The sequence below is a fragment of the Mauremys reevesii genome, linkage group 1 (assembly GCF_016161935.1).
Source record: "Mauremys reevesii isolate NIE-2019 linkage group 1, ASM1616193v1, whole genome shotgun sequence".
In the NCBI taxonomy this organism is placed as follows: domain Eukaryota; kingdom Metazoa; phylum Chordata; order Testudines; family Geoemydidae; genus Mauremys; species Mauremys reevesii.
Window position 1 is genome coordinate 59,955,094 of NC_052623.1, and position 22,384 is coordinate 59,977,477.

The 22,384-nt window shown below is 42.9% G+C and overlaps 1 protein-coding gene across 4 annotated transcripts in view; it reads right to left on the minus strand.

Moving 5' to 3' along the window:
• Positions 1–22,384, minus strand: part of VPS36 (vacuolar protein sorting 36 homolog) — a 37,083-nt gene that overhangs the window by 9,012 nt on the left and 5,687 nt on the right. The window contains exons 1-8 of one of the 4 annotated variants that reach the window (XM_039491948.1): positions 22,313–22,383; positions 19,288–19,356; positions 9,697–9,767; positions 7,079–7,193; positions 6,375–6,464; positions 4,425–4,511; positions 1,276–1,308; positions 1,081–1,158 (exon numbers count right to left, since the gene is read on the minus strand). In XM_039491948.1, the coding sequence (XP_039347882.1) occupies positions 1,081–1,158; positions 1,276–1,308; positions 4,425–4,511; positions 6,375–6,464; positions 7,079–7,193; positions 9,697–9,767; positions 19,288–19,356; positions 22,313–22,354 (585 nt within the window). In that variant the 5' untranslated portion in view covers positions 22,355–22,383. Of the gene's footprint in view, positions 1–1,080; positions 1,159–1,275; positions 1,309–4,424; positions 4,512–6,374; positions 6,465–7,078; positions 7,194–9,696; positions 9,768–19,287; positions 19,357–19,952; positions 20,001–20,238; positions 20,372–22,312; position 22,384 lie in introns of those variants that run through there. The other 3 variants (XM_039491938.1, XM_039491958.1, XM_039491966.1) reach the window with 3 other exon arrangements.

Below are 22,384 nucleotides of genomic sequence, written 5' to 3' on the forward strand. Positions count from 1 at the left end.
ATTGTAATTATTTCTGAAACAAGATCTCAAACGGACTGACTGTCTTTTCTCGCCCCACTGCTCGGATTAAGGGCTTGGCTACACTTGAGAGTTGCAGCGCTGGTGGAGGCTTTCCATTGCTGCAACTTAGTAACTGTCCACACCTGCAAGGCACATCCAGTGCTGCAACTCCCTGGCTGCAGTGCTGGCTGAACACCTGGTCTGTTTGGGGTGTAACGAGTGTAGCGCTGGTGATGCAGCGCTGCTCGGGTGTGGCCACACACCAGCGCTGTTATTGGCCTCCAGGGTATTAGGAGATATCCCAGAATGCTTTTAACTAATTACTCTCTTTGTTTTGTTATGCAGCCTCTCTTTGTTTTGTTGTGAATGCGGGGCTCCGGGAGCTGCTTACCTAAAAAACAAACACAGCTCCTGTTTGCTGTGATCAATTTGTAACTCAGTGAACAATCAAACGAGATAAACCCTGTGAATGAGGCAGGCAGGGGGATGAGTGAGTGTTTGCTTGATGAGAGAAACAGCGGGGGCGGGGTGGAGAAAGGGAGTCCCTTGGAGCAGCTGCTTATCTGGTCTGCAGGCTGTTTGCAGTTAAGCGTAAGGGGTTGGGAAAATTTTCTGATTTTGCAAGGCAGGGAGCTGATACACAGTGTTGGCTCCAAAAATCCACTCTTTCTTTCTCTCCCCCGCTCCCTGTCACACTATACCCCACCCCCCTCTTTTGAAAAGCACGTTGCTGCCACTTGAACGCTGGGATAGCTGCCCATACTGCATCACTCCCAACAGCGCTGCAAATGCTGCAAATGTGGCCACACTGCAGCGCTGGTAGCTGTGAGTGTGGCCACACACCAGCGCTTTCCCTACACAGCTGTATGACCAGCGCTGTAACTCCCAGCGCTGCAACTCTCAAGTGTAGCCAAGCCCATATTGTATAAAGAAAGCTTTTCATTAAATAAAAGTCAAGAAAAAATGGGACATTAATAAAATATTATTTACTTGTATTATGAATATTACCACAATAGCTGTTTACACAGTGATATTTCACAAAATGCTTTTTTGTCAAATCTAGAAAGAAAGCATATTTACCTCATCTTCCGTGATGTCACCTTGTTTTTCTTTAATTTTGTTAGCTATTGATTTGGATAACTCCACCATTTCCTTAGCCTACCAAAACACCCACAAATATGTCAGCTTTCAGCAGTGTATTCAGACATTTTGATTAAAAGTTAGATAACTGGTATAAATGTAGATAGATGTGCTGGTAAATGTCACATCCCATACCTTTTCCATTAACTTGCTGAGATCTTCAAAAGCCTAAAATGAAAATTTGACATTATAATATAGTCTGCCTTAAGAAATTAAATGATTTAATGAAGTAATTTTTCCAATGATCTTCCTAAACTCCAAGAATTCTGAACAATATTAGGGCACCTAATGCTTTAGACCAGGATGTTATCATTTCAAACTGTTTAGAGTTATAAATTCATGCTCTGGTTTACAAACAGGCACTTTTCCTTCACAGAGAGCTTATAATCAAAATCAGACAAGACAAGGACAACAGAAAGTATACAGGAAAGTAAAACAATTCTATGGTTTCCTGCATGGAAGACACACACTAATTTCTACTTAATACTGATTTACAAAATGTAAATAACAGAGCTGGGAGATAAAGTACTGAGAGTTGAAATAAATTAAATTAATCAAGTTTACCCCTTCTTCCTAAAAACGTTAGGTGTATTTTTTTTATTCATACATATACACATACACACACCAATAATCTAATTTTGGCCTGTGGAAAGCCCACAATACAACTGTGGAAATGCTCATAGTGACATCACAATTCTGCCTTTTATTAGTAGGCGTTGCTAAAATAGCAGGCAAGATCACAGATTATTTTGAAATAACAAGGGAGATGGATTGCTAGGTTCGTTTCACACCACTCTGAACTGAGAAGACATAAAGCTTTGAAAATTATTCGTGGGGAAAATTTATGCATCTAAATACTTGATTCTCAGAAGCAATTAGGTACATAGATGTCTAGCTGAGCTAAATTATGCTGACACAAAACAAGATCCCAATTAAGGCTTGCTTGAAATCAGGCTTATGAGATGGATTATTAGATAAAAGGTACCTGTGATAAAATCTGTACTTGCTAGATCTGATAAAAGCAGGGGGAAATTAAAATATTTCTATAAAGTACCACTTTTTTACTACAATGAACTTTTATGGAATTTTTCCACAAAAACATGTAAAAATTTGGATTTCCACCACAGGACAATGATTTATTTCAGGATTTTTAAAATACAAGTTACTTTAATAAAGCTGTAAAGTTCTCAAATATAAAAATTGCTGCATGAAGCACATAACATCAGATAAGCCTTTCACTTTTTCATATTTTATTTGAACAATAAAAAACAAAGAAATGCTCTGTGTGTTGACAAGTAAGCAGACTTACAATTACATAACAATGACCACCCAGCAGCATAAAAATAATCATACACATGAAAAAAAGCGAATTTAGCCTGCCAACATATCAATGCCACAGAAAGGCACTTTTACCCTCTCAGGGACATACCCTCAATCCTCCTTCAAAATCTCTCTAATAAATGGCTTTTGCAATGTGTCCAGGTGGTCATTAATTTAGATTATTTGGGACCAAGTGTGTGTGTGAATGCATGTGGGGAGTCCCAGAACCCTAGAACCATCACAGTTACATCTGTGAGGACAGCACCTCCCTTTTATACAGTGTCTTTTCTTTTAAAAGTATTTGTTGACTTACTTGCTAATTTGCCAAATTCTGTAAATTTGTAATGTGTCTCTCAGGCACTAGCATGAATTAAGGAGCTTCTACCATATTGAATTTTAATATCAACAAACAAAAAGTTTTTATATCCAGGCTTTTACTGGTTTAACTCCAATCTCAACAACATGCATGAAAACATCACCCTTTAAAAAAAATCCTTGACTTAGCTAAATAAATAGCATGTTGTGTATAGTTCCTCCTCTGACCGATTCACTCAGGGCAGGCCTGGAAACAAAGGGAAATGTGCACACACCTAACAGGAACTTCCTCAGATAAACAAAAGGCTAAAGAACTGGATTCTTATCAGCAGCGAACAGCAGATGCAGGAAACCTTTTCGTGGAACCCAGGGCACCACTTTTGAAATTAAGTAATTTATAACATTTAAAGCTGGGGGAAGGCAGGATTTCACAAATCATGTTTTTCCTTTGTTCATACAACTCACACAAATGGATTTCTTTTACTCTCTGACAAAGTCAGTGAGGAAAAAATAACCAGACAATACCTTTTGAATTATATACACAAGTAACTTCATTCATTACCTTCTTCATAAATAGGCAGAAAAACAAAAAACCTTTAATGCTAGTAATAATTGAAAGATCACAGTAAAAGTGTTCACAAAACAGGTACAAATTTCCTGTAAACTGGATCCGTGAGGTCTTTTTTTTATTTTGCAATGTTCTAATACAAACAGTTGCCATATGAATGAATCTGTTATAGTTAATTTATGAGGACTTCTTGATGTTTCAAATCCATCTCTATTACTGTGACAAAACCAGTATAATCTTCTCTTTATTTGCAATCTTGGGATTGTTTCATTAGATATAGTGTCTAATCTAGTGTTTCTCAGCTACTGGTCTGAGCACCAGTGCCAGTCCCTGAGATCTCCCTGACACAGTTGAGGAAGGCAGCAAGCCAGTCCCTGTATCAAAAAGGTTGAGAAACACTGGTCAAAAGGATTTAAGGAGAGGAAGAGAATGAGGTGGGGAGAGGAGAAATAAGCTTCTGTTGTACATGTAATATCTCAAATTCAACAATGGGACTGTTTGTGGGAGAAGGGGTTGTTTTCTCTTTGGCCAATATTTTTGCAGAAATTACTGTGACATCTGATTATTGAACACTTTGCCATGCATAAATTATAAACTCAAATTAAAATGTAAAAAATATGAATTTCTGTTAGATACATTTACTGTGTAATAATTATTTACATATATAAAACCCCTTTGAACAATACACCTGGTAAATGAATACCTAATCCTCAATTGATCCATAATTAGACCAGCTAAGACAATAGTCTTATTGGACTGGTCCCTTTCTGTAGAAGGCTCTTTGTTCTGCTCCTCCCACCCCCCGATGAAAGGCCATTGAACTTTGCCTTTCAGCTGTATTGAAATCCATAAACACAGAAAGCCTTTGGTGCCAATGAATGTCCTTCTCAAAAGGGAGCATTTAAATTAAATATTCTTAAACACCTGGGATAAGCTAGTTAAACAGACATAACTGTAAGTTACACACGTGTAATTGGTTCAGAGTTTTAAAACTCTCTACAATGAAACAGTACACCGCTGCATCTAGAAGAAAGTCTGAGAGAATGCAGATGGCTGACCTTGAAACTTGAGCAGTATTTACCTCAGAAATGTTTTTGTCAGTCTCTTTTCTCTTCTCTTCTAATTTCCTCTCAATACCTACAATTCCTACGGCCCTTATTCTTCCTGCCTGCAAAAGAAAATAGTTTAAAGAAAAGAAAAGGAAGGAAATGTTAAGAGTTCTCTCACCTCCCTGTGAAAGAGTTTATATGTACAACAAAGGAAAATGTCCCACAAAGAACTAAGTAAAATGTAATGATTGTTAATGATCTATCATACAGCTAATTTCCTGAATAACATTCCTTAAATCAAGGTCATAGTTTATGTAGAACAACTTTTTACAAATAAAAATACACTGAATATAGATTTGCTACAGAATACTACATGACAAACACGCTATTTAAACTGTTAGTATAATGGTAAAGAACATAGCATCTCTTGTATGATACAGAGACAGTAGAGATAAGCTGGGATGATCAAACTGATGCTTCCCTAGTCTAACTGGAGCAAGCCTAGAGGTAGAGCATTTTCAGTAAAGATCCTGGACTTAGGAAGTTGTTCTCCCCATTGCTCCATCACAGTCTGAATAGGTTTCCCTGAGGGGAGATTTAGAAGGGTACAAGGTTGGACATTCATCCCATTTACTGATAGTGCATCATACAAATAGCATGTGACACCTACATGCAACATATGGAGTGATATCCTTTTACTAAATTGGAGAGTCATATGAAATTTATCAGCCTCTTCCTGGCCTAGCCTCCAGGTCTCTAAGTCCACCCTCATTCTCCTTGTCCTCCCTATTGATTTTGACACTCAATAGTTCTTTCCTTAAAATCTTGCAAACCCTTGAGTTTCCATCTGCTCCTGGTTCTCTCACCATCTCTCTGCTCATTCTTTTAGATTCTCCAACTCTCTGTGTCCCAGAAGTCTCAGTCCTTGATTCCCTCCTTTTCTTGGTCTACACCTTTTCTTTGGGCAATCTCATCCACGTACGTGGCTTCAACTACCATCTTTACATATATATATGCACAAATCTACCTTTCCATTCCTGACCTATTTCCATCCAATCTGTATTTCAGCCAGTCTCAACATCTTCTCATAGATGTCTCATGGGCAACTTAAACTTAACATTGCCAAATTGAACTCTCTCTGTCCTCTCCTATTCTCTGTCACCATTGACAACAGCACCATCCTCCCTACTGTAACTCATTTATATGATGGCTGTACCCAAAATGTCACCAGCAGTTTCCAAATACAAAGGATGATATTCCCAAAGAGTTTATAATTTCAAAATACAGATTAAGGAAAGCAATTTAATAGGCACACATCTTGAAGATATTCCCAATAATCGAAACTGTCCATTTAAATCATAGCTACTCACACATATGATGCACACAGGCTCCAAGCAACTATATTAAAGCAATACCAAGAGTCTAGAACCCACAAAACCAAGAAAGGTTAAAATTAAGGCTGAAACTCCATTCTTCATCTTCCTTGTGTGTCTCATATTGTAGAAGTTTCTACACAGAATGTGATTATTTTACATCATGAGTTTCAATACCTAGGCATAATTAAAAGACTATAAATGGCACATCAAACCAAACACCATATTCACTCATAAATTAGAATTTCCTCGCTTCTGTGCCATTCCAAGAATACCATTAACTCTATTTTGAATGTATTTAACTACATAATCTAAGGGGCAGGCTCCCAATTGTGTTGGAGCTCTTCTCAGATGCAGTGAGGACACCCAGCTGCTCAGCCCCAGTACAAGGGAGAACTGCAAGAGAACAGCTCCAGTTTATGCCAGTGGAGCAGCAGCCATGGTGGAGTTCCACTCTGCCATGCCCCCTTTCTGACCTCAGAATGCCAGAGGTGGGGGGGAACTGATGTAGGCGATGGCTATGTTGACAGCACAAAGTGGACACAATAGACTGGAGATCTGAACCTAAGTCTAACATACAGACGAGAGTATCAAGGATTTAGTAAGTACCTGTGGACCCCTGTTAATTTGAATGGTCTGAGAAACAGGCATGTTCTCCCATCTCCTCTGTGTCATTTCTTCTGACAACCGTCTATAGAACTGCATATGTTTAAAAAAAAAAGTCAATCTAAGTTTTGTAGAATATTTTTGGGTATTTAACATCTCAGTGATCAACAAAACGAATTCCACTGAATATCAAATGCCATAACGTCACATTTATACTGAACTCTTAATTTTTTAGGATAAAAAAATGTTACAGACCATGCAATCATATACATTTCAATGGTAGCTGTAACAATTGTTAGTTAAACGGGCATGATTACTTATTTCCAGACATTCATAACTTTCCAGAACTTTCACTTAATGAGGCTGAAATTTCCAGGCTCAGTATCTGTCCAAAGGTGATTTTTTTAAAAATAAAATTGAGCAATCCAGTTATGATAGATAATCTCATGATAACAGTTATTTACTGTTATCATGAGATGATGTTAATCCAGCCATGTGGATGGAATTGCAATGGAGTAATTCCAATCATTTAGTTTGGGTTAATGCTAGCTGGTTGTGATGGTTTATTTATTATTGACAACAGGTCCTCTTACATACACAGTTCCACAGCAAATACTGCAAGATTAATAGTATCACTAATACTGGGAGAACAGAAATATTTGTGACAAAACATCCCACCTATATGGTTGCACTGTATGTACACATACCTCAATCTGACCATGCTCTTTGAAAGAAAGTTTGATGTAGGAATATTTGCTGCTCTGGAATGGGCCAGGCTCTTTGTTTGAAGGAGCTGGATGAAGATGAACCACTATTTTGGCACTAAGGAAAGGTGTAGGGAGAGAGCAAGGAGAGGAAAAAAAGATATATCCCTTATTTATAAAATAATATTTCTTAATTGTGTAAGTCAGGTTTAAAAGCTTAACCTAGTTCTATATTACCTAAGCCCCCAAAAAACTGATGGTTATTTAAATTCAGAACATTTCAGATAATCCTTCAGGACTTTCATAGAAGTCAAGTACATTAAATAATATTAATAATAGAATATAAAAAAGAATATTTTATCTCTATACTAGAATGTCCATATTAAAAATACTGTAACCCCTAAAAAAATGTAAAACTTCACTAATAATAAAACACATGTACAATCAACTCTCAGAGAGGTGATCTAGCATAAATATTAGAAGTTCAAACACAGATTTCTGAAAAAGAAATTGAACTACAAACTGTCAAGTGGTACCTTTGATTAAGGCTTCCAACCTGCAACATAACCCCCAAAGGCTTTACAGTGATTCACAGCTGCTGCCAAAACACACTACCTTTCTCATGGAAATAAAAAGGTCTCGATATTATGTTTAACCTGTCTCACCAAGTGTGCCAGCAGAAGAATTTGCATATGAATTCATCCAAAACCAACATCCAAGGTTAACATATGCATGAAAGCAACATGGTCTAGAATGAAGCCCAACAGCAAAACAACTCATGAACGAGCACTGTTTCAGCAAATATAATAGCCCCCATCTCACTTCATCACAATAATTCATTATTCTTGTCCATCTTTAATAATATACACCTCTACCCCGATATAACGCGACCCGATAGAATGCGGGTTTGCATACAACACAGTAAAGCTCTGACAGGCTGCTATGAGCAGCGTGTTAAGGGTGTCGGGCCAGGCCGGGGCTGAGGGGTTTGATAAGGGGTACAGGGTCTCAGGGGCAATCAGGGGCTCCCCCCCAGGGTTTCGGGAGCAGGAGCTGTGGGAGGGCACTTTTGGGGGCCCCGCAATCCCAGAGTGGCCCGGGGGATTAGCGGAGGGCCGAGAGCAGCCTGCTCTGCTTCCCTCGCCCCAGCCCCAGCTGTGTCGCTCGGGGGAGGGGGCTTGGGGGAAGGGATCCCCCCAGCACTCACCAGCAGCAGCGGAAGCGGAGCAGTCCAGCCCCAGCCCACTCCACTCCGCCAGCTCCCAGACGCAGTGCTCCGCTTCCTGCTGCTGGTGAGGCAGAGGGCGTCCTTTTCCCAACCTCCCCGCACTCACCGGCAGCAGGAAGTGGAGCAGCCCAGCTCCAGCCAGCTCCACTCCGCCAGCTCCCAGCCGTGGTGCTCCGCTTCCCACTGTAGGTGAGTGCAGGACCTTTCCCCAGCCACCCCCCAGCAACACGGCTGGGGCCAGGGCAAGGAAAGTGGAGCAGGCTGGGGCCGCATCGCTCCACTTCCCGCCGCAGGTGAGTGCGGGGGGGCACCCTTTCCCCTACCTCTCCAAACTCACCGACAGCAGGAAGCGGAGTGCCGTAGCTGGGAGCTGGCAGGGTGGAGCGGACTGGGGCCGGGCTGCTCCGCTTCCTGCCGCTGCCGGTGAGTGCCTGTCAGGGGGCGGGGGAGTTGGATGGAGTCGGAGCAGTCAGGGGACAGGGGGGTTGGGTAGGGGGTGGGATCCTGGAGGTGATTAGGGATGGGGGTCTCTTGAGGAGGCGGTCTGGGAACAAGGATCAGGGGGCAAAGCAAGTTTGATATAATGTGGTCTCACCTATAACGCGGTGAGATTTTTTTGTCTCCTGAGGACCACGTTATATCAGGGTAGAGGTATATCTATTTTGTCAATACTCTGATTTAGTCACATCCTCTAGCACAAGATCTCACAAGGCCCAGTGTATGGGTCTATCAATTGGGATAATGTCTCCCTGCAGGCTGAAGCAATTTGATCTGCTTATAACATCCAGGACACAGGCATAAGTAGATGTAGACCAGACACACTTCTTCATAAAAGCTTTATTTTTCCTTCGGTGTTAACTTCTCTCTTGTTGCATACATATCATACTGCTCTAATTATCTGTCAAATGAGAGGGCCCCAGTTATTGGTCTCTCCTTCAGAATCAGTTAGATGGTGGTGTAAGTTACACCTGCTGAGAACTGAGCAGTATGCTCCTCTGCTGGGCTCCTAACCCCAACCAGCCTTGCAGAGCAAGAGACCCGGTCTGAGACCTAAATTTGAACACTAGCCTATCACCACGGCACTGCTGATTAAGCGAGATAAAACCAATTATTCATTGCTACAAAGCAGAAGACTGAATCACAAACTTAATCACTGATTACAGGGCAATTATTTAGCAAATCAAGAAACCCATATACAATTTTTCATAATGACCCTCTCCCCTATTTGATCCTTGTATCTTATTGTAAGAGAGGAAGAATGGTCTCATGGATTGTAATCAGGACATCTATGTTACATTCCTGGGCTCTACCACAGACTTCTTGTGTGATCTTGAGCATGGCACATAACCTATGTGCCTAAGCTTCCAAAGTGAAAGAGACACACACACCTTACCTTTTTCCTATCCCAGCTGCTTGCTCTTCAATGAAGACAATCTGAGAAAGAGGGATAGCAATGCAGCATTCCTAGAATAAGCAACACAAAATAACTAGAAATTAAAAGCTATTTTCTTGAATGGTTTGTAGAAAACACATTTTTGTCCTCTTTTAATAAATAAAAAAGTCAACAGCACTAATATTTGTAGGAGGTTATCCCAAAAGCCATTCCATATAGAAGATTATGCTGGTTGCAATAGAAAATTATCCTTACACTACTATTTAAAAAGGAATTTAAACTGAAAACTAAAAAGTGAACATGAAGTTATAATTGTTAGATAATCAGACAAGGAAGGGACTTAGGACTGACACAATGTCCTTAACTCAGCCACTGGGTTTCTAGGCATTTTAGGTGGTATACAAATTTATTATTATTTGTAGAGTGGTCAGAAAGAATTAGATGCTTCACATACAGGTAAGTCAAGGACCCAACTACAAAGATCTTACACACTGGCATCATGCAGGCAAAGACAATGAAAAAAGGTAACAATTGCTTCTTGTAGATACCCCATTTTTTAACTTTCTAAATCCAAAAACAGATAGCTAGCTTAAGCGTGCATTGGGAGTCTGAGACAGGGCTGCCCGGTGGGGGGGGGGGGCGGCAAGTGGGGCAATTTGCCCCAGGCCCCGGGCTCCACAGGGGCCCCCAAGAGAACGGCTGAAGCTCCCACCCCGGCCCCTTACCCCCGCCTCCACCCCTCTCCCGGAGCCTCAGCACATCAAGCAGTGTCCCTGAACAGCGCTGCAGCGTGTCTCTGGCAGGGCCCCTGAGCTCTGCCCCACTCAGAGCCGCGTAGGAAGGGGGCGGGGCTGTGAGCTCAGGCGGGGCCCTGAGTTTCCTCCGCTCAGCCTGGAGCTCGCAGCCCCGCCCCCTTCCTATGTGGCTCCGAGCGGGGCGGAGCTCAGGGGCCCCACCGGAGACACACTGCAGCTGTTCAGCGACGCGCTGAGGCTCCAGGTGAGGGGGGAGCCGGGGGTAAGAGGCTGAGGCCGGGGAGGTTGGCTAAGGGGCAGCGAGTCTTGGGGACAGTCAGGGGACAGGGAGGGGGCAGAGGTGTGGGGAGCAGTCAGGGGACAGGGAATGGGGGGGTTGGATTGTGGGCATTCCGGGGGTCTGTCAGGACTCAGCAGGGGGGTGGATAGGGGTCGGGGCAGTCAGGGGACAGGGGTGGGGTCCCAGGATGGTGGTTGGGGGGGGATCTCTGGGGGACGGTGAGGGGACAAGGAGCAGGATGGGTTGGGGATTCTGAGGGGGGGGTGGGCAGTCGGGGGGCAGGAAGTGGGTGGGGGTCGGATAGGGGGCAGGGCCAGGCTGTTTGGGAGGCACAGCCTTCCCTACCATAAAGCTCATTCAGCAGTTTGAGGCTTGCAGAAGAGCCAAGCTGTTAGCTTTTCCATTAGGGCTACCATCCCTTTCACTTCTCAAATGCCAAATTATTGTCTATATTTAATTTCAGTGCCATAGGGAGATTCATGTCAGGGGAGAGTAGCTTCATTTCAAATTAGCCACTGGGGGAGGGATCACATGAAAAGAGCAATATCCTGCCCAACCCTACCAAGGGAGGCCCCCCCTCCCCTGAATTCCCTGAGGCTTCAGAGGGGTTAATTCAGTGGTTCTCAAACTTTTGTCCTGGTGACCCGTTTCACATAGCAAACCTCTGAGTGCGACCTCTCCCCCCCCCTTATAAATTGAAAATACTTTTTAATATATTTAACACTATTATAAATGCTGGAGGCAAAGCGGGGTTTGAGGTGGAGGCTGACAGCTCGCACCCCCCAGTAATAACCTCGTGACCCCCTGAGGGGTCCCGACCTCCAGTTTGAGAACCCCTGGGTTAATTTAATTTTAGCACCCTGTTTCCATTCACATGCATGTGCTATTTTGAGCATTTCAGTTTTCACAACATAGGCTCATCCCAGATTCTGGAACAAGCTCAAATGCTCAGTTCGTGGAGTATGTACATAAGCTATACTAAAGACAAACCCACAGTAACGATCTTCAGTTTGTGAGGGACCCCATGGAGCCAGTCCCTAGGAAATAGATAAATGCATGGAGGTTAAGTCCATTAATGGCTATTAGCCAGGATGGGTAAGGAATGGTGTCCCTAGCCTCTGTTTGTCAGAGGGTGGTGATGGATGGCAGGAGAGAGATCACTTGATCATTACCTGTTAGGTTCACTCCCTCTGGGGCACTTGGCATTGGCCATTGTCGGTAGACAGGATACTGGGCTGGATGGACCTTTGGTCTGACCCAGAATGGCCATTCTTATGTTCTAACCTAAATGAACCCAAAGTTATGGAGACAGGTACGAGTCAAGGAAGCCAGCAGAGTATCAGAAACCTGGAAAAATCTCTGACTGGATGGGCTCAGGCGTTTGGTCACAAGCTGAGGTGGTTCAAAAGTTTTGGATTTTTTTTTAAAGCAGAATTTTTTATTGTTTCTTTAAAACAGTCAAACACAGCAAGCAGCAAATATTTGGCCACACACTTCTGAAACCCCAAACCATGTTCAGGTTTTGGCAGACTAATTTCAGCTTTTTAATTAAAAAAAACCACAACAAATTTTGAAGGAAAGCAGACATTGTCCAGGATTTTTTTCTGCTTTTTAAAAACCCCTAGTTTTCGATCCAAAAAAAGTTTTGATGGAAAATATTTGTCCAACCCTTTTAATGAGCTTTAGTGCCTTTAGCACTAGCTGATGCTGAGAACCAGTGATACCTTGTAAAGAAGTTCTCTCAAAACTGGGTTTGTACTGAGATGTGGAAGGTTTATTTTTCCCAGGGCCTCCCATGGAGGGGGAGCAAGTGGGGCAATTTGCCCTGGGTCCTGCAGGGGCCCCCATGAGAATATAGTATTGCAATTTTTTTTATGGAAGGGGCCCCTGAAATTGCTTTGCCCCAGGCCCCCTGAATTCTCTGGGCGGCCCTGGTCTGAGATCACAGAACTTATTTGTATTTATTTTCTAATGCCCAACATTCTCATTAACACCAGCTTAGAACAACATAGCTATGCACCAAACTAGGAAGAATTCAGTATTTAGTATTTTGGAAATCACAGTATTTTCCTGTACTGACCAAATACAGATGGTACATGACCATATAGCAGCTATAAAACGCTGCTGCTGTTTGTCACTGTTTTGTTTTCACAGAAGATGCAGTATCTAAAAATAATGATCAGTGGGGATATTACTAAAGTAGCCTGACATTTTGCATTATGAGACCCTGTTTTTGGCAAAGTTATAAGCAGAACTTTAGCCATTTGGCTGAAATGTTCTGTGCTGTCTCCCTCAGGTTGAATTATTTCGGAAAATTTCAGCCAAAACAGTTTGACTGTTTCTTAGAACAAGGTTATGGAAAAAATATATTGTTTTGCCCATGTTAAAAAATTCTGGAACCTTTTCTTTAAACAGTTCTAGGACCTCTATCTTCTGGAACAGGGACTTGAAATTTGGGTCAGAGATATGCTGTTTGCCATCCTTGTGAAAATCCACCCACACTCAGCTAAGTTACAAGCTTTTGAAGAATCGCAGTTTGCAGATGCTTAGCAGAGACTGTGGACAAAATAGTATGTCATCATGTATTTAAAGACTATCATAATGCATACCTGCAAGGGAGTCAAACTAACATTGCACAGGCAACCTTAATTCTGGCTTTCCTAACCAAGTGCTTGACTTTGTAACCTTAATAATGTTCTTTTGACATAGTTATTTTTGTGGATAATACTTGTATAAATTTTACAAGTAACATTACTTTGATACCATGTGAAAAAGAAACAACAGAGACAGGGCATGAACAGAACTCAGGACTTCACCAGCGCTGTTTAACTTTCATTTCTGTCAGCATTTTGACTAGTTTTAGGGAGTTTTGTTGCTCCATCCCTCATTGTTCTGATGCTTTTTAAGGTGAGAAAACGGAAATGGGAAAGGAATTTATGGCATAAGACCCCCTTCTTGGTAGTACCCTGCTCTCGGGGACATTTCAAGGCTGTGACCCAAAGCCTTGCAAACTTGTATGGTTTACAACAGAATTCTAGTCACAACACCAAAACAAGGATTTTTTTTTTGGTGGCCTCAGAACTTCTTGTTATCCTGTCTTCTAGGGCTTTGTTAAAGAAGATGCTTCCAGTAACAATGGGCTTTTAGGACAGGGATTTCCATCATGATGCTTCTGTTTGATTTTGATCTTTAGGAGTTGTGGATTTCTACCTACTTGAACAATTGGGGATCAGTCTCAAGAATAACAGTTTCTAGTACACAGCCTTAGATTCTCTCTTGCTTTGTATGCTGAGGAAGAGAATAAATCTTAATGCCTATCCCTGCCCTTTTTCAGACATGAGTGTTGATAGTAGAAAAACAGAATGCGCTTGAACAATAAAAGTATAGCAGTAGGTATATACCACCGACCACGTGACCAGGATGGTGATTGTGAAATGCTCAGGGAGAAAACACAATAATAATGAGAGATTTCAACTATCCCCATACTGACTGGGTGGGTATATGGCACCTCAGAAAATGATACAGATGTAAAATTTCTAGAAACATTAAAATGATCGCATCTTGGAGTAGCTTGTCCTGAAACCCACAAGGGAAGAGGAAATTCTTGATTTAGTCCTAAATTGGAATGCAGGATTTGGTCCAAGAAGTGAAGACAGCTGAATCACTCAGTAATAGCGACCATAACATAATTGAATTTAACATTCTTGTAGGGGGAAAAATGCCAAAGAAACCCAACTTCTAAAAGGGGAACTACACAAAAATGAGGAAGCTAGTCAAACAGAAATGAAAAGGAACAGTCACAAGAGGGAAATGCCTGCAACCAGCATGGAGACTATTAAAACCACCATAATAGAGGCTCAAACTAAATGTACACAGCAAACCAATAAAACAGGAAGAGGACCAAAATATGCCACCATGGCTAAACATCAGAGTAAAAAAAAGGGTGGTTAGAGGCAAAAAGGTGTCCTTTAACAACTGGAAGTCAAATCCTAATGAGGAAAATAGAAAGGCGCATAAACTATGGCAACTCAAGCGTAAAAGTGTAATAAAACAGGCCAAGAAAGAATTTGAAGAGCAACTAGCTAAGAACACAAAAACTAGCAACAAAAATGTTTTTAAGTATATCAGAAGCTGGAAGCCTGCCAAATAATCAGTGAGGCCACTGGATGGTTGAGGTACTAAAGGAGCACTCAAGGAAGCCAAGTCCATTGTGGAGAAGTTAAATTCATTCTTTGCATTGGTCTTCACTGCAGAGAATATGGGGGAGCTCCCCACACCTGAGCCATACTTTTTATATGACAAATCTGAGGACCTGTCCCAGATTGGGATGTCAATAGATGAGGTTTTGAAACATATTGATATTACTGTTTAATCTATGTCACCAGGACCAGATGGCATTCACCCAAGCGGTCTAAGGAATTCAAATAAAAATGGAAGAACTATGAATTGAGGTATGTAACCTATTGTTTAAATCAGCCTCTGTATCAGATGACTAGAGGGTAGCTAATGTAACACTGATTTTTGAAAAGGCACCAGAGGTGCCCTTGACAATTACAGGCTGTCAAACCTAACTAGGAGTACCAGGCAAATTGGATGAAACCACAGTAAAGAACCAAATGATCAGACACATAGATAAATACAATATGTTGGAAGAGTCAATATGGCTTTTGGAAAGAGAAATCATGCCTCACCAACCTATTAGAATTCTCTGAGGACATCAACAAGCATGTGGACAAAGGTGATCCAGTTGTATAGTGTACCTGAACTTTCAGAAAGTCTGAGACAAGGTCTCTTACCAAAGGCTCTTAAGCAAAGTAAGGGAGTCATGGGCTAAAAGGGAAGGGCCTCTCACGGATCAATAACTGGTTAAAAGAAACAAACAAAGGTTAGGCATGAATGATCAGTTTTCATAATGGAGAGAGGTAAATAGTGGGGTCCCTCAGTAATTTGTACTGGGACCTGTGCTATTTTATATATTCATAAGTGATCTGGAAAAGATAACAAAAATTGCAGATAATACAAAATTACTGAAGATAGTTAAGTCCAAAGCTGACTGCAAAGAGTTGCAAAAGGATCTCACTAAACTGGGTGACAAAATGGCAGAGGATATTCAATGCTGATAAGTGCAAAGTAATGCATGTTGGAAAAAATAAACCCAGCTATAGATACTAAATGATAGGATCTAAATTAGCTGTTACCGGTCAAGAAAGAGTTCTTAAGAGTCATTATGGACAGTTCCCTGAAAACATCTGCTCAATGTGCAGCAACAGTAGAAAAAAAATCCTAACAGAATGTTAGGAACTATTAGGAAAGGGATAGATAAGACACAAACAATCACAATAGCATGATATAAATCTATGATATGCCCATACCTTGAATATTGCATGCAGTTTTGGTTGCATCATCTCAAAAAAGATATATCAGAGATATATCAGGCCAAAAGTATAACTATGTTCAAAAAGGCATTATATTAGTTCATGGAAGATAAGCCCATCAATGGTTATTAGCCATGATGGTCAGGGACGCAACACCTTACTCCAGGTGTCCCTAAACTTCCTACTGCCAGAAGCTGGGATTGGACTACTCAAAATTGCCCTATTCTGTTCATTCCATTTGAAGCATCTGGCACTGGCCACTGTTAAAGACAGACTACTGGGTTAGATGGACCATTGGTCTGACCCAGTACAGATGTTCTTATATGGGTTCTTTTTTGTCTTTTCTGTGTTGTTTTTTCGGTCTCTGTGAATGGCAGGGGGAAGAGGGAAAAAGAATTGAGTTACTAAGTGGGCTATGAACATGTTGGAAAATTAGCTTAAAATTTCCAACCCCAGTTGATCATACAGTGGAGTCGCATCATACATGCATTTAACTTACGCGAATTCAACAATATGTGCTCCGCAAAAAAATTTTTTTTTAAATACAATAGTGCGGGCGATTCCGCCCACCATTCCACTCAATCAGCGTATGCCCCAGAGTAAGCGTGAGATGGGAGACGTGAATCTGCTGTTCTCTCAGTCAGTCTCAGTTCCTGCGTGCCTCTCATAGTGTGATCATCTTGCCGCGCTGTGTGATTCTAGCGTTTAAAGATACGTATTTTTCGTACAACATGGCCCCTAAACGCAAGCCAACTACTTCATCTGGTGCTTAGCTGAAGAAACAGCGATCTGTTCCAATGCTGGAAGAAAAACTGGCTGTGTTGGATTTATTGAGAGATGGTATGTCGGTCTCCAACATGGTGTGTAAATGGGGCCACAACAAATCTAGCATCTGTGCAAACAAGATTCAAGAGAGAGAAATTCGTCAAGCCGTGGCATCAAGTGCTCCAATAACTGCTAAGGTGATGAGCCAGGTGCGTGATAAGACTTTAATGAAGACTGAAAAGGCATTAAACTTATGGCTGGAAGACATGAACCGTAAACATGTGCCTATCGATGGCAACACGTTGCGAGAAAAGGCTCTTAGCCTCTACGCGCTGTTCAAACCTCCCGCCAAAGAGGGACAGCCTTCTGATGAGAAGTAATTCAAAGCCAGCCAAGGTTGGCTTAACAGTTTTAGGAACCGCTTCAACCTCAAAAACGTGCAGACTACTGGTGAAGCTGCATCTGCCAATGAAGACGCAGCAAAAGCTTACCCCGAACAACTAAGGAAAATCATAGAAGAAAAGGCTATCTTCCGGAACAAGTTTTTAATGCTGACAAGACTGGGCTCTTCTGGAAAAAAATGCCCAACCACACTTATACTTCAAAATCAGAAAGACAAGCCCTTGGCTTCAAAGCAGCTAAGGGCTGTGTGACTGTGTTGTTTTGTGGCAATGCGACTGGGCATTTAATAAAGCCAGGCTTGCTCTACAGGGCTGCAAGTCCCCGTGCCTTAAAAGGCAAGAACAAAAATCTCCTGCCTGTGTTCTGGCAACAAATAAAAAGACTTGGGTGACGGCAGCATTATTTCTGGATTGGTTCCACAAGTGTTTCATTCCGGAGGTCAGGCGATACCTTGAAGAGAAAGGACTTGACTTTAAAACGTTGCTGATCATAGACAATGCTCCTTGTCACCTTGAGGCACTCCAGTTTGCGCATAACAACACCGAAGTCGTCTTTCTCCCCGCCAGTATCACCTCCATCCTCCAACCTCTTGACCAAGGCGTGAGACATGAGGCTTACATTCTCACAGATACGGAGCACTATGGATGCTGATCCCAATCTTATCGTGATGGAGTGTTAGAAGTCCTTTAACATTGTCGATTGCATCACTTATATTAAACAGGCAATGGATGCAATCAAGGCTGAAACAGTCAATGCATGCTGGCAAAACCTATGGAAAGAACGTGTGAATGATTTTAAGGGTTTTCCAACCATTGACAAAGAAGTGAAATGCATTGTGCAGGTGGCTATGCAAGTGGGCGGTGATGGCTTCATCAACATCCTTGAGGAAGAAACTGAAGAATTAATTGAGGGCCATAGAGAAACAATGGAGTTAGAGGAACTGATAAAATCGTCTACAGAAGACAAAGATGACGACGATGAACAGGAAGAGCCAGCAAGTTGGAATCTTCATAAATTTGCTGAAGTGTTCCAAGCAGCGAAACACTTGAATGATTTAATTTCTGAATACGACTCCTCTATGGAAAGACGCCTCAAAAATCACACATAGTATTACGAACAATTTGAGACCATATCAAGAAATGTTTGAGCAGCTCAAGAGACAACAGCGACAATTGCCGATCACCATGTTTTTCAAGAAAAAACAACCAGCAACAGATAAGCCTACGCAATCAACTTCTCGAGCTGAACCAGAGCTAACCACTTCATCTACGACTCACTCTCCGTCACCAAAGCTCTCCGTCACCTCCATCTCCTGGATCGACATCAAGCCCTAATGACCCCCCCAACAGTGTTGTCAGGGGAAGAGGAAGACTAGTCATCGGAGTGTGTATAGCGCCCATCTTCATCGTCTCATCATTCATCATACGGGCGCTTTACTAATCATCACTGTCATCATTCATCATCGTCGCATCACCATTGTCATAGTCATTGTATCACCATTATCATCATCGTCGTAGACTAGCAAGAATATCCAGGATGAATGGTGAGTGGTTAGGTGTACTGTTTTCCTTTTTTATTCTTTCATTCTTCCATCCCTCTCTCTCTTTTATGTAATTAAAAATACTGTAAAATTATATTTTGCATATGTACTCTTTATTATATGTTGTACATTACTGTATACATTTATACATATTACTGTACAGGGTTGTATACACAAAACCATGTACAGTATACTGTACTTTATGGGCAATTTAAGGGATTTTCAAGGGTAAATTTGACTAGACGTGATTTTCGCCTGACGCGCTGACTTTAGAACCTAACCCCTGCGTAAGATGCAACTCCCCTGTACTATATTGCCTCTCCATGTTGTGAGAATAAGGCACTTACATGGGGAGAAAAAAAGTTTAGTCTTGGAAAAATTAGTTCTTTCTTGCAGTCGCATCACTAAAAGTTACCTATGGTTTATTATGGAATTTATAGCCAACCCATGTACAAGAACGGATGGGGTACTTACATGATTTTTCAGCTCTCTCCAGATCAGTCGGTGTGTGCTAAGTAGCAATACCCCAGTATCAAACTTTACCTAGGCCAGAAAAAACAGATACTAAATTAACAACAAATTTAACAAACAAGCTGGGTAAACATTGATTTTTGAAGCATTATACATTGTCATAATATATCACCCTGATTAATCAAATATTTTGAGAACACCCTGTTTTTGCTGGTAGCACAGTGAGCCAAGTTGATGAAGCAACAAAAATAATTATTACAAAAAGATAACATTGATATGGACAAACTTCCTTTTCAGCTGTTTAAAGTTTCCCCCAGGAAACCGGGCAAGATCCTCCCTTCCCTGTGGTACCAACGCCCTAGAATATCATCACGTTTCTAACAAGGTTATTGGAGTTTCAGACTTTTTTGCCCAGCTGGGAGTGCAGACATGCAGCATGCGACCGAGGACTAACGTGGGGTCCCTCCCTGCCCTACATTTCTGTGATTAGGGAAGGAGTTAAAAACTAAAGCAGCACGTTGGGTGTCCAGGCCGAACCCCTCCCTGACCCACCAGGTGGCTCCATTTCTTCTAGGCACTTTACAGGCTAAAGGAAGAGGGTGTTTGTTCCTGGTCTAGCGCAAAGCAGCCCTCGCGTTACACCCCCCCGGCAGGGCCTCGCTTCCTGCCTGTAAAAGCGGGGCAGGTACCGCCAGCTCCATCCACTGGACACCGAGCCAGGTACCGCCGCTGGGGCTGGAACCGGGGCCGGCGCTGACAGCCCGGCCGGCAGCCAGAGGCGCACTGGGGCGGCCAGGGCTGGCTCAGGGCTACGGGGCACTCGGCCCACCCCAGAGGCCCTGCGCAGCCAGACCGGCGGGGGCCCCTTCCCGGGGTACCGGTGGTGATCGCGGGGGGCGGGGTGTGTCAGGGTCCGGCCGCCGCCGCTAGGCCCGAGCCGGGCGCTCCCTTTACCTTCTCCTCCCCGTCGTAGAGCCGCACCCCGCGCTGCTGGATCACCAGCGTCTCGTTCATCTCCAGCAGGCCGCTGGCCCACGCGAACCGGTCCATGGCGGCGCCTCAGAGCGGCCGGGGACCCCCCGCCGCCGACACCAGGCCGCGGCCGCCGCCGCCTCTGGTCCGGCTGCAGCTTCCTGCGGAGCCCTGACCCAGCGCGCTGCGCCCTCTGCTGGCCGCCGCCTCCGCCAGGACTCAGCGTGTGGGGCCCAAACTACCCTGCCAGAGCCGCCCCCGAAAGCGCCGAGCGGCGAGGAGACCGCGGGAGAGATGGGCCCGGGAGCCACGCCAGGCCCGGCAGCTGGGTAGGCACTTCCCTAATGCGGGGAGGAGGGGGAGGCTGAGTCCCGCCCCCCCCAACACACTCTTGAGAGAGGCTGGCTGCCACAGGGCCTCTCTGGGTCTGAATGTGCCCCAAATTCAGGCACTTGGGATCCAGGGTCCTGGCTCAATTTCTAGTCCATGAGCTGTAGATATTACAGCTTTGGTTCATCTTACGCTGGGGTTACGTTCCGCAGTTAGCACATAAAGCAAAAATCCTGTATAGTCAAAATTACATTGAGTGTAATAGCGGGCGGAATCGCCCACACTACAGAAACAGTATTTAAATTATTTTTCTTTTTTCTTTCTTGTTTTTGCCGACCGCGCATGTTAAATAAGCCTAAAATGTGACAGATTTGTAATTAGAGATTGGGCCAAACCAGCCACCTGGAGCCAGAATCGGATATCCTAAAGAAGTTCAGACCCAGATTCAAATTATTCAGCCAGGCATATTCTCCATCACACTCCCTCAACTGTGTAGAAATCAACATACAAATCCAAACTTAGCAGCTGGTGAATGGAATGGACCAACCATTGAAACAGCTTCTGGACACCCTAAACTCTGGGGAAGATCAAATCTAAGTCCAGGTCTATTTTATAAGAAAATGATATGTATGGATAGTAATATGAATAATATATAAGGTATTAAATAACACCAGCAGATCATAGTGAGTAGTAGGGCATAGGGTGGGGTTTTTTTACAAACAGCAGTTCATATTGCCCATTTCATCTTCAAAGCATTTTACAATAAATAAATATGATCCAACTGTGACATTGTGATTTGTATATTCAGACTACTGTGCCTATACAGGTCTGTTGCATCTTACTCTGGGGTTACGTTCCGCAGTCAGCACGTAAAGCGAAAATCGTGTATAGTCAAAATTACATTGAGTGTAAGGGCGGGCGGAATTGCCCAGGCTATAGTTACAGTATTAAAATTGTTATTTTTCTCTTCTTGTTTTGATTTTTTTGCTGACCGTGTAAAGCTGAAATCGCACATGTTAAATGCACGTAAGATGGGACAGACGTGTATACCACACCAGGAAAGACAATGGGGTTGCATGTGGGCACAGCAGTTTGCAGAATTGGAGCCTATCAGATAAACATTCCAACAAAATATGGTCCTGATCCTGCAAACACGTATGCATGTGCTTAAACTTTACTCCAGTGACTATTCAGGGTAGTAAACTTTAAACACATGTGGAGGTGTTTGCATTGGGGCCTCTCATTCCAGTCCAATCCCCAGTGTAAAAGTGTCCACAACACGCAAAGCAAAACAGAATTGTCACAGTGTGAACAGTCTCTTTTAAGGGGAAATAGGACCAGTCCCATCTGCCATAATTAGTTAGAATGAACACCTGGACCTCATCATAAAGGAACTGACGCGCTCAGCAGATGGAGTAGAATGACAGAGAATGGGTATGCAGGCTTGTTCCTGTGGAAGGTGTTAGACTGAGATTTGCTTACTGAGCAAATTAGTCTAACAAATCTTTATTACGAGGCAAAATACTCAGCAAGAAGTGATGAATTACGCACAAATAGAAAACTCATCTGGACAATCTCATCATGGGTGCCTCCAGCACTGGACAATACAGCTTCAACCTCCCTTCATTACACAAACTTATTTACAACTGCTGTAGGAAACTGCCATGCCAAGTGGCAATTACTTCTGCAGAGACCAAAGCAACACCCAAGAGAGCAGCATACAGACCCAGTCAGAAGCCACACGCATGCAGGAGATGCAGCCTTGCATCTTGAGTTACCCTCAGGAGTGAGATCTCAG